Source organism: Hippichthys cyanospilos, chromosome 1 (assembly GCF_059441005.1).
Source record: "Hippichthys cyanospilos isolate Australia breed blue-spotted pipefish chromosome 1, RoL_Hcya_1.0, whole genome shotgun sequence".
NCBI classification, from domain to species: domain Eukaryota; kingdom Metazoa; phylum Chordata; class Actinopteri; order Syngnathiformes; family Syngnathidae; genus Hippichthys; species Hippichthys cyanospilos.
In genome coordinates, this window is record NC_142369.1 from 7,336,209 (window position 1) to 7,346,016 (window position 9,808).

Consider the following 9,808-nt stretch of genomic DNA (forward strand, 5'->3'; position numbering starts at 1 on the left):
AAGTCATTATTTAGTGGAAGAAAGAAAGAAAGAAAGAAAGTTGTCGCCCGTGCAATGCACTCTGGGAGGGATTTTATTTATACCGAGTAGGTCTTTTGAGACAGAAGCGAGTCGGTAGAACAGAGTTCTCCTTGTCTTTCCGAACTTCTCCACTACCGGACGGGGTCAAGCTATGCGTACGTTTTCTCTGGACTACTAGTGGTTTTTTTTTTGTTTGTTTGTTTTGGTTTTATTCTGGGATGAATGGCAGGATTCGGGTGAGTCGTGCATAGGCGGATCTGTTGTATTTAGTATCATTTTTTTCTTCAAGCCAATGAAAGAAAGTACACTTTCCCAGCACACTGTGTTAAAAGTATATCTTCGCAAGACTCGGGGACGATGCAGATGTGGAGCCACGCGAGGGTCCACAAAGGAGGCCCTCCACCGCTAGATGTGTCTTGGATGTTCTTCTGATTTAGTCCGATGGAGCCAACCTGCGCCTGTAGGTTGTCCACATGATGGCAGAGAAGTAAGGATTAAGTCATGTCTTGAGTCCTCCATTTGGTCTTATTTATCAAGCTATTTATTTTCTGCAGTAAGTCATTTCAGAGAAGTCATTTTTGAGCTGCATTCGAGGGTTAAGAACATAAGGAAAGGGTGTTTTTCAACATGGATCGACCGATAAGCAAGTTGCTGGAGAAGCTGAAACTCACAGACTCTGGCAGCGTCAAGTTCAACAGTTCCAAGAAAAAACACGATTCCGCCGGGAACGGCAACAACACCAATGGTAACAGCGGCGGCGGCGGCGGGGTTGGATTGGGAATGTCCCCCTCTCAGCTCCCTCAGCCGTCGTCCGCACAGCCGGAGGGAGAACAAGCGCCTCACCCTTCCACGTTGGCTCCGCTGAGGCGTCGCTCCCCCCAGCAAAGGGCCTCGTGTTACCTGGGCGAAGGACTGGATTCCCACCTGAGGCGAGAGTCCGGCCCGGGCTCCGAATGCGAGGCGCCGGGTCACAAGGCGTCCCTGAACCGGCGCCGCTACTCCCTGGAGCTCCAGCAGCTCGTCCGAAGGCAGCTCCTCCTCGCCCAACCGCCGCCGCCTCCGTACCCGACCGCCGTTAGTTACGGGTCAACCCCCAGAGGCACCGCTGAGACGGGCTACCTGTCCGAACCGGAGAGACACAAGCGGCTTTCCCTCCAGGAGGCTTTGTTCTACAAACGCCTGAGCACCGGGAGCGAAATGTGGGAGAGTCCGAGACCCGCGTCTTTGTCTCATCCGCCGCACCGCCCGGCCGATGGTTTCTTCTACCCCCCTGGGCCGACCCTCAGCCCGTGCTCGTCTTTCAGCCTTCAGGAGTCTGTGCTGGTCAGTCCCCGGTCCAGCTTCGCCTCCAGCACGGCCAGCGGCGGCGGGGGAGGCGGAGGGGGCGGCAGTCCCATGGGAAGCCGCTGCAGCAGCAACCGAACCAGCGGGATCAGCTTGGGTTACGACTCCCGGTACTCTATCCCGCCTCAGCAACAGTCCCCTTCCTTGCAAACGGGGCCCGTGTACGGAAGAACCTCAGTAGAGGCCTGGACTCACTACCTCGACGGAGGGGTGCGTCAGGGCGCCTACGACAGTCGGCATTCCTACCCGCCCGCCGTTGGAAGTCCGGCCGCGGCGTGCTACCAGGCGGGCCCCGAGTGGTGGGATGAGCAGCGCTCAGGGGTGAGAGGCAAAGAAGGTGGCGTCCCGCTGGGTGAGAAGAGCCGCCACTCCGACCTGCCCGGCACGCGCTACCAAGAAGAGCTGACCCGGCTTCTTCTGAGAGACGCGGCGCTGGAAGGCGGGGGTCTCCTGGAGGGCCTGATGCTGAAAGAACAATCCGTGGCGCTCACCGCTCTGACCAAACCCGGCGCGGCGCTAGGACCGCAGTCTGCCAACGGCCCGCCGCTCAAGGCTCAGGAGGATCTCGGGGTCGCCGCCGGGCGAGATGCTGCCGACAACCGTCAGGAATTCTTTGGTGAGACCGCTTTGTTCCACAAGACAGATGCTAAATGTTACACTAACTCAAGTAGATGATTGTTACCTCTTTTTACTCACAGATACCAATTACCGATACTTAAGTACATTTGATACAAATTATTTAAGATCGCAATGTGTCAAACTGCGGCACTATAGTGTCAACTACATGTGAGCATGTTATACCGATGCCTACAAACAAGGCGATACCGATATATGGAATCGGGACTCATGCGAAACTACCTAAAAAAAGAACCAAAATTCTGTTGGGCGACCATGATTTGAGACCAGTGTTGCTGTTACCAAATGAGACTAAGACATTATCAAGTCTAAAGAATATCAAAACTGAGACATGACCAAGACCTTTGTAAAGCCAGATTAGGACAAAACCAAGATTTATGGATGTCAAGACAAAAAAATATGCCGTATGAAAGGATTCATTCTTACAATTTCTGCAATTTCTCACGGATCACAGCAGCAGTACTTGCTGTAGTGGTCTGAACCAGTCTAGATCAAAAATCCAGAGACCAAGATGGAGTAAACATGCCTTTAATGTGATAAGAGATTGGGCCTAAATTGGGTTTAGATTGACCCATCACACATTGTTTATCTTGACGTACTCTCACAATTTACTACAGTTGTAAACAAGTAACACTAATGCCATTTATTTGCTAAATTTAAATCCATTCTGTAACTTAGTATTCCTATATTAAATTAAGAATTTTTTTTGATGAGGTCATTGTGCAAAACACAGCACATCTTCATTTTTACAAGCAACGATTAGGTGTGCAAAACAGTAAAGTAGTACAAAGAAGTTGACATTTCAAGCAAATTAAAGTCCGTTTTTTAAACTAAAAAAAAAATCATAAAATACATAGTGCAACATAGATGAAGCATATATGTGTCAAATATGAGACCCAAAAAAATACTAGTGACACAAATTAAAATGACAATACTTAATGTTCTTAAACTTTTGCTGATTGCACCATGCAATGCATTCTGGGAACTGAAAAGGAAATATTTATATTTGACCCCTGCTATTTGCTGAGAAGAGGTACAAGTGAAAATCCTCATATAATTAATATTATTCCTTGCATTGGGAGGAAACATGCTTATTTTAGTCATTATAATTGTTATAATTAATGGCACGATTAATCTGAATTTATTTCTGCAAAAAAATCGGCTTTGGCCTAAAAAATGTCCATATTGATCAGGGCCTAACTAAGTCCCTTAAAAAGTGGTCTTTTTTTTTTTTGTTACAAATTATGGAAATCCCTTTGTAGTTTTTTTTTCTTTCTTTTTTTATCAATGGGAATCAATGGGAAAAAAAAACACTAGGGAGCTGAAATTTCCAGCAGAGGATTAAAACGTAAAATTTAAAAACGCAACGATTCTGACATTTCTATGTGATTCCAGCTGGACATGCAAGATTTTGTGTACAAAGATAATCATTGTCCAAATTTTGGACCATATAAAACCATTAAAATGACAATTTTAGGGATGCATTTTAATAGTATTTGTTACATTGATTTTCCTGCAATTTTTTTTTTAAGTCAACATTCCTTTGAGCGGCAGTCAAACTATTGACTTGTGTTTCACCTCAAAACAGTAGGTGGCAGTAGAGACCAGTAAATGGCTATGTCTTAGTGTCATCGTCACTTCACAGGCAACAAAGACAGAATTTTTTGTGAGTGTTAAATAATTTATAATACATATGTATGGATAAAACTGATGCAACTGAACAAATTAGTAGTTGAGGGGAAAAAAATCATAAATAACTTTAATTACTACACCATTAAAAGCATTTACAAAATTTGGAAAAAGTATTTGAGCCAATGGATGGCACACTCCTGGTAATGTTACGTTGTCAGCATCTGAGTGGAATTTCAGCTCCCTAGTGCCTACTTTCAATGTTTTCCCTTTGATGTGATAATCCTTAGATGTATAAATCAAAGTATTGGATAAAATACCACACAAGGGTTCGGAAAACAGCAAAATCAATACTGAATAATTGCTTGTTGATAAGCAGCGTCTCCCGCGCGAAGAGCAAGTCACTCAAGGTCACGTTATTGCTTTAATTTCTGGGAAAGTTCAATTATTTTTCCATGGCATTTCTCTCGACCTTCCCAAACCTGCTGGCACTTGTAGACGTGTTTTAAAAACTGATCCGGACAAGTTGAAGACAGGCCCTATATTGTTCGTATTATGGACGTATCATTGAGGAGGTATGGTGAACACTTTTTTTTTTTTTTTTTTTTGGTTTGCTTGCCGCTACCTGATTGTAGGCATCTACCGTTGAAAATAACACTCTCGGAGAAAATTGCATGGTTGGGATATAAACGCCAGCCGCGAGTGTGAGTCACGCAAGGCTGCGTAGGGCCCAGTGTGTGTTGTGTTTGTGTGTGTGTGTGTCGGTGTGCCGTTTCTTTGTGGCAGGGTGTGTTTTCCCCTGGTGACTTCAGGCCACAGTAATGCGCCACAGTGTGTGTGTGTGTGTGTGTGTGTGTGTGTGTGGGGATGGATGCAGGGGCGGTGTGCTGCAGCCTGTTTTTCTGCTCAGGTATGCGTTCCCTCAGGGGACGTGCTCCGGCGTAACACTTCGCCTATTGGGGAGAAATATGAGCTTTGCCTTTCGTCATCTTGCCGACAAGTGTATGCGTATGCACGAGTTGAATTCGTTTTTTTTTTTATTTATATCTCTCTCACCCGTGGTTTGCGCTGTGCTTCCAAAAAGAAGTGAGCTAGCGGTGAGATTTAGCCTGGTTTTCCACATGCAATATACACTAAATAAAGATTAGCACACTTTAAAATGTTCATATATTTGGGATCTTGGTAAAGTTGTCGTCTGAAAAGGAAAATTCATTTTAAATAGAGTTTTTAAGTGACATTTGACTGGGTTGAGGGTGACTTTTTTAGTCGAATGAAATTGAATAGCTTACTGTTGATATACTTTTTATGAACTTACTGGATATTTTCCTGAAATATTTACATAATTCACTCTAAATTAGTTGGGTGTAAAATAAGCCAATTATTGGTGAAAAACACAACTAAAAACAAAGCAATACATGGGTTGATTTGACCCATCGTTCTGGTCTAGTACAATTACAGTAAAAAAAATCCAAAATGTTACCAAAAACTGTGGAAAAAAAAAGTCGGATCAAATAGACCCAAATGGGTCCTTTTTTGACCATAACATACATATATATATATATATATATATATATATATATATATATATATCTATATATCTATATATACATATATATATATATATATACAGTATATAATATATACAGTATATAATATATATTTGACTGTTCAATTTCATTATCTAAAAAATCTTACAAAATCATTATTAAACTCAATCAGTGTTTAATAATGAATTTTGCATGGATTTCTCCTGCTTATATTTTAAATATTCAGTAATTCCTCGTGAGTAGCTTAACGCACCCCCAGTGTGCACATGCCCCCATTTGGGAACCAATGCTCCAGAGCAGTGGGTCTCAAATGGGGGTACCTTTGAAGACACTTATGGGGTATGTGATGTTTTAACAGTTTACTGCAGCCATCAGCAAATCCAATGTTATGCCAAGACAGGAGTATCATTTTTTCTTTTCAAAATGAGAACACATTAATTGGAACATGCACCGTTTTGTGTGCATGAGAAACAATTTTCCAGTTTCTGACTAAAATATACCAAGAGATACCACTACAAATGTAGTTCCTAAGTTTAATATCCTAAACAAAGATGGCACAGCACTAAGACATTTTTTTTCATCCCAAATTGCTTTGTGCTCTTTAGCGGGTACTTAGCTGAAAAATATTTCACAATGGGGGTACAGTTTGAGGAAATTTTGGCTGGATTTCACAGGTGGGTGCCTTCAATTGGGTCTGGATTTTTTTCCTAGCATCAAGTATATTTGGCTGCATAACTTTTTCGAAAGAGCCGCTTTATATTTATTTTAATATGGACCGTTTTCCTTGAGATGTGATTTCGTCCCTTTTCTCATGTTGAAAGTCCCTTGACTTTTTCCAGACGGGTTATTTTGAGGACCCGAGCGTTCCAGCGGTTCCAATATTGAGCGGCGCGCAGGAATGCTTCGTTTGCGTGGCACTCCCTCAGCCACATAAGAAAAAAAAAAAATGTGGGCAGATCCTGGAATAGATCACAGGGAATGGGGTGGAGTGGGCTGGAAGGGGGGTGCGACCGCACAGCTCGGACCGCCTGGCTGCTTTTCTTTCAATTTGAAAAAGTAGCAAATGCTGACTAGCCTAATTAGCTCCAAACTAGCCGGGGTTCCTTTGCTCCATCCTGATGGGAGTCCCACCATTTTGCGGCAAAGGTAGCCCCCAGAAGTGCATGTTTCCCTTTGAAACAAGGTGAGACACGGGTGGAGGGGGTTTACAGGAAGTGTCGGAATTTCCCTTTAATGTCTGGCTCCTGGGTGCGAAGTGCTCCCCCCGTAGGCGGTGTGAACGAGGGATGCAAATGACACACTGGGACTTAAACGCCTCATTTCCGTCCCTCCGCTAGGAACCTGCATCAAGTGCGGTAAAGGCGTATACGGGGCCGACAATGCCTGCCAGGCTCTGAACAGCCTTTATCACACGCGCTGTTTCACCTGCGTGTCTTGCGGTAAGTCGAAAAAAAGTGCGTATTGAAATTAAAGCAGTTGAAAAAGGGGATTTGAAAGCGCTTTGTTTTTGCAGGACGTGCCTTGAGAAACAAGGACTTCTACAACGTGAATGGCTCGGTGTACTGCAAAGAAGATTACATGGTGAGGCGCTTTAGTTTTTCTTTTCTTTTGTTTTTTTTTGGGGGGCGCCAAGTCCTCATTGTTTTTCTTGTACTTGGCAGTTTTCGGGTTTCCAGGCCGCCGCGGAGAAATGTAGCGTGTGCGGCCATCTCATTCTGGAACAGGTGAGGGTTCCTTCCCCTGACTCCAACCCCAAAGAGGATGTAGGCAATTATTTTAAATCATCTTTCCTGGTTGCAAACCATTCCAAAAGTGAAATGTTCCATTACTGAGTATTTTTGGTATATGGATGCCATACAAAAAAAAAATCTGTTTGAATATCAAAGATTCAGTTATAAATAAAATATTTTTCCTAGGTGAAAAAAATTATAAACACATTAAACCAACTAACACAATTTCACTTAATTCCTTCAGTTATTTAATTTATACATTAATTTATGAAACAGCTTTTACAGTTTTGAGCAATTTTTAACTAAAATTTAAGCATTTTAGCTACATATCTATGACATATCTAGCTACGTATCTATCAAATAGCTAGCAAGCTACATATCTATGCCTATTTGTGACATAAAAAAAAAAATCAAGCTTTTCGTGAAACTATTCTGATTGTAGCTGTGAATACATGAGAAATATGTTGTGGTCTTCTGAATGAACAAATCCCGACTGCTCCATCCAAATATTTCCAGCTTGGTGGGAACCGATAGCGGAAGACCCCAGGGACGCCCGTTGCATTCTTCTAATCTTGATATTTGAACTCCCCAAGTCCCACAGAAACACGCAGATCCGAACTGTGTCTAAAAGTTGTCGTTGGGGCCCTCAGATCCTGCAAGCGCTGGGGAACTCCTACCACCCCGGCTGCTTCCGCTGCGTGGTGTGCGCCAAGGCCCTGGACGGGGTTCCGTTCACCGTGGACCAGCACAGCAACATCTACTGCGTGGCCGACTACAACAAGTACTCGCATCTCATACACACTTTGAGTCCATGTGGCAATTTTCCTAAACTTTCGCCCCTTCTCTTTCTGCAGGACTTTTGCCCCAAAATGTGCTGCCTGTTTGCAGCCCATCTTACCCACTGAGGTGAGTGCCATCATTGTTTTAGGACACATTCATGTAGCTCTTTTTTCAAGAATTTCAAGTGGATCTTTGAAATCAATAGCAGTCAATGGCAGTGGATGACTTCTTCAAAATAGTCATAATTGCTATCAGGTCTCAGTATTAGGCCAACACTGGCCTTTTTTTCCAAATATATTATTGTGGAGGGGGCTGATACCAGCCAGATACCAAAGATAATAAACAAATCCGACCTAAGCTCTCCATGGCAGTACAGTACTTCCGCCAGGTGCTGTTTTGCAGCAGTCTGATATCAGCAAATCATCAACAGAACAGGGCCTTTGCTCGCATTTTTTTTTTTTTCTCCGAACGTTAAATAAAATATTAACTATCAAAAGTGTTGTACTGGTACCCGTAAAAAAAAAAGAAAAACTACTGGACATACTTAATTGCTAACTAATTTAAGAACAAAATATTTTGCTTGATAAAAAAAAAAATATATATATACAGTATTTTACCATCTCACAACTTGTTCAAGTACAGCATTTCTATCCTCAAAATACTGGTCAAACGTGTCCTTGAGTAATTTGAGTATCATTTAAAAAATGCTTAAGGAATTTATTTTTTGATTGCTTCTGGTATTTATTTTGTTTACACTGTCAGGAAGAAGACCATTGACAGCGATGTCCAAAGTTAGCGGCTAGCAGCGCTCAACTGCCCCTTACAGGCCGGAAAAAGCCATCAGATCACTTTTCAAAAGCAGTCTAGTAGACATAATCAAATGAACTGACAAACACTGTTCCTACTGATCACTTTTGAACAAACCAGGCTTAGTCAAATCGCTACGAGGGTTTTGAGGTCAATTTGTTTCATGAACTCCATTGGGGAGATATTGTCTAAAATGGCACTTAATGTTTCTCAAGAGCAAAGCAGTCTGTTTAAAGTAAAAAAAATAAAGTGAAAAATTCAAACTTGTGTAAATGTTTCATTGTCTGTATTTATATTCTTCTTTAAATCAAGCATAATGTGTGTGTGTATATATATGTGTATATATATATATATATATATATATATATATATATATATATATATTTTTTTTTTAGCCTTTTTTTGGTGCTCAGAAAATTTGGCAAAAAAAAAAAAAATCCGAAATTCAGACATTTTAGCTTGTCCCTCCATTCTGTATAAGTTTTTTTCCCCCCTTTTGAGATTCTTTGGGTGATTAAGGGCCGTATAGTAAATCAATTTGACTTGACTGGCATTCCACGCGATTCCTCCGGCAACCAGTCGATTGTGAAATTGTTTTGCAGGGCAGCGAGGAGATCCTCAGGGTTGTGTCCATGAACAAGGACTACCATTTTGAGTGTTACCACTGTGAGGTGAGCGACGCACAGTCCCCCCCCCCCCCCGTCCCCTTTTGTTTGTTTTTGCTGACGTCACTTCCCGCACGCATTTCCTTATCTCCTCCCCGCAGGAGTGTGGCAAGCAGCTCTCCGATAAGCCCGGCTCGCAGTGCTTCCCTCTGGACTCTCATCTGCTCTGCCACCCGTGTCACATGAGCAGAGTGTGCAGCGGCGCCACGCACAATTGATGACCCCCCACCCCCAAAAAAAAAAAAAATCCATGTAACTGCTGATATTAAGACATTCCCGCGGTTCCTTTTGACTCGCCCTTTCCTTGAGTCCATTCTATCTGCTGTTGTACTTTTACTGTACGGTCACAAAAGAAAAAAAAAAAGGGAACAGGAGACTACTGCTCATTTGCTGTAGAAGAACAAAGGATCCTGCTTAACTGTATATATTTTGTTAGCAAACATTTTGCACTTAAATCTCACCTAAAGAGATTTTGTTAAGGTAAACCAGTCAAATTTGAGGACAATTACTGTAATTTCTGTATGCTGTAATAACACATTTGTGTTCTCACTATAGATTTAATAAGACTGCTTTGTGGTTGTACATTTCAGAGTTCATATAAAAGAGATTTTGAAGCTTCCCAGCGTGTCTGTGTCAGAGTGCCCCCCCC

The 9,808-nt window shown here is 42.5% G+C and overlaps 1 protein-coding gene across 3 annotated transcripts; it reads left to right on the top strand.

Moving 5' to 3' along the window:
- On the top strand, positions 1-9,778 carry ajuba (ajuba LIM protein). Of its 3 annotated transcripts, none has more exons than XM_088408390.1 (9): positions 2-508; positions 576-1,981; positions 6,515-6,616; positions 6,691-6,758; positions 6,839-6,901; positions 7,558-7,688; positions 7,762-7,813; positions 9,097-9,165; positions 9,261-9,778. In XM_088408390.1, the coding sequence occupies exons 2-9, from the start codon at positions 649-651 to the stop codon at positions 9,375-9,377; spliced, it is 1,935 nt and encodes a 644-aa protein (XP_088264516.1). In that variant the 5' UTR covers positions 2-508; positions 576-648; the 3' UTR covers positions 9,378-9,778. The 3 variants fall into 3 exon arrangements, with proteins under 3 accessions (XP_088264532.1, XP_088264516.1, XP_088264525.1); XM_088408399.1 differs by having other exon boundaries at positions 2-257; positions 338-1,981; XM_088408406.1 differs by lacking the exons at positions 9,097-9,165; positions 9,261-9,778 and adding an exon at positions 8,450-8,761 and having other exon boundaries at positions 1-1,981.
- Positions 9,779-9,808: the final 30 nt, after the last annotated feature.

Excerpts from the sequence above, each read along its gene's own strand:
- ajuba (XM_088408390.1), top strand. The coding sequence starts at position 649 with ATGGATCGACCGATAAGCAAGTTGCTGGAGAAGCTGAAACTCACAGAC. Across the intron at positions 6,617-6,690 it reads TTTCACCTGCGTGTCTTGCG|GACGTGCCTTGAGAAACAAG; the intron begins GTAAGTCGAAAA and ends TTGTTTTTGCAG. Across the intron at positions 6,759-6,838 it reads ACTGCAAAGAAGATTACATG|TTTTCGGGTTTCCAGGCCGC; the intron begins GTGAGGCGCTTT and ends TGTACTTGGCAG.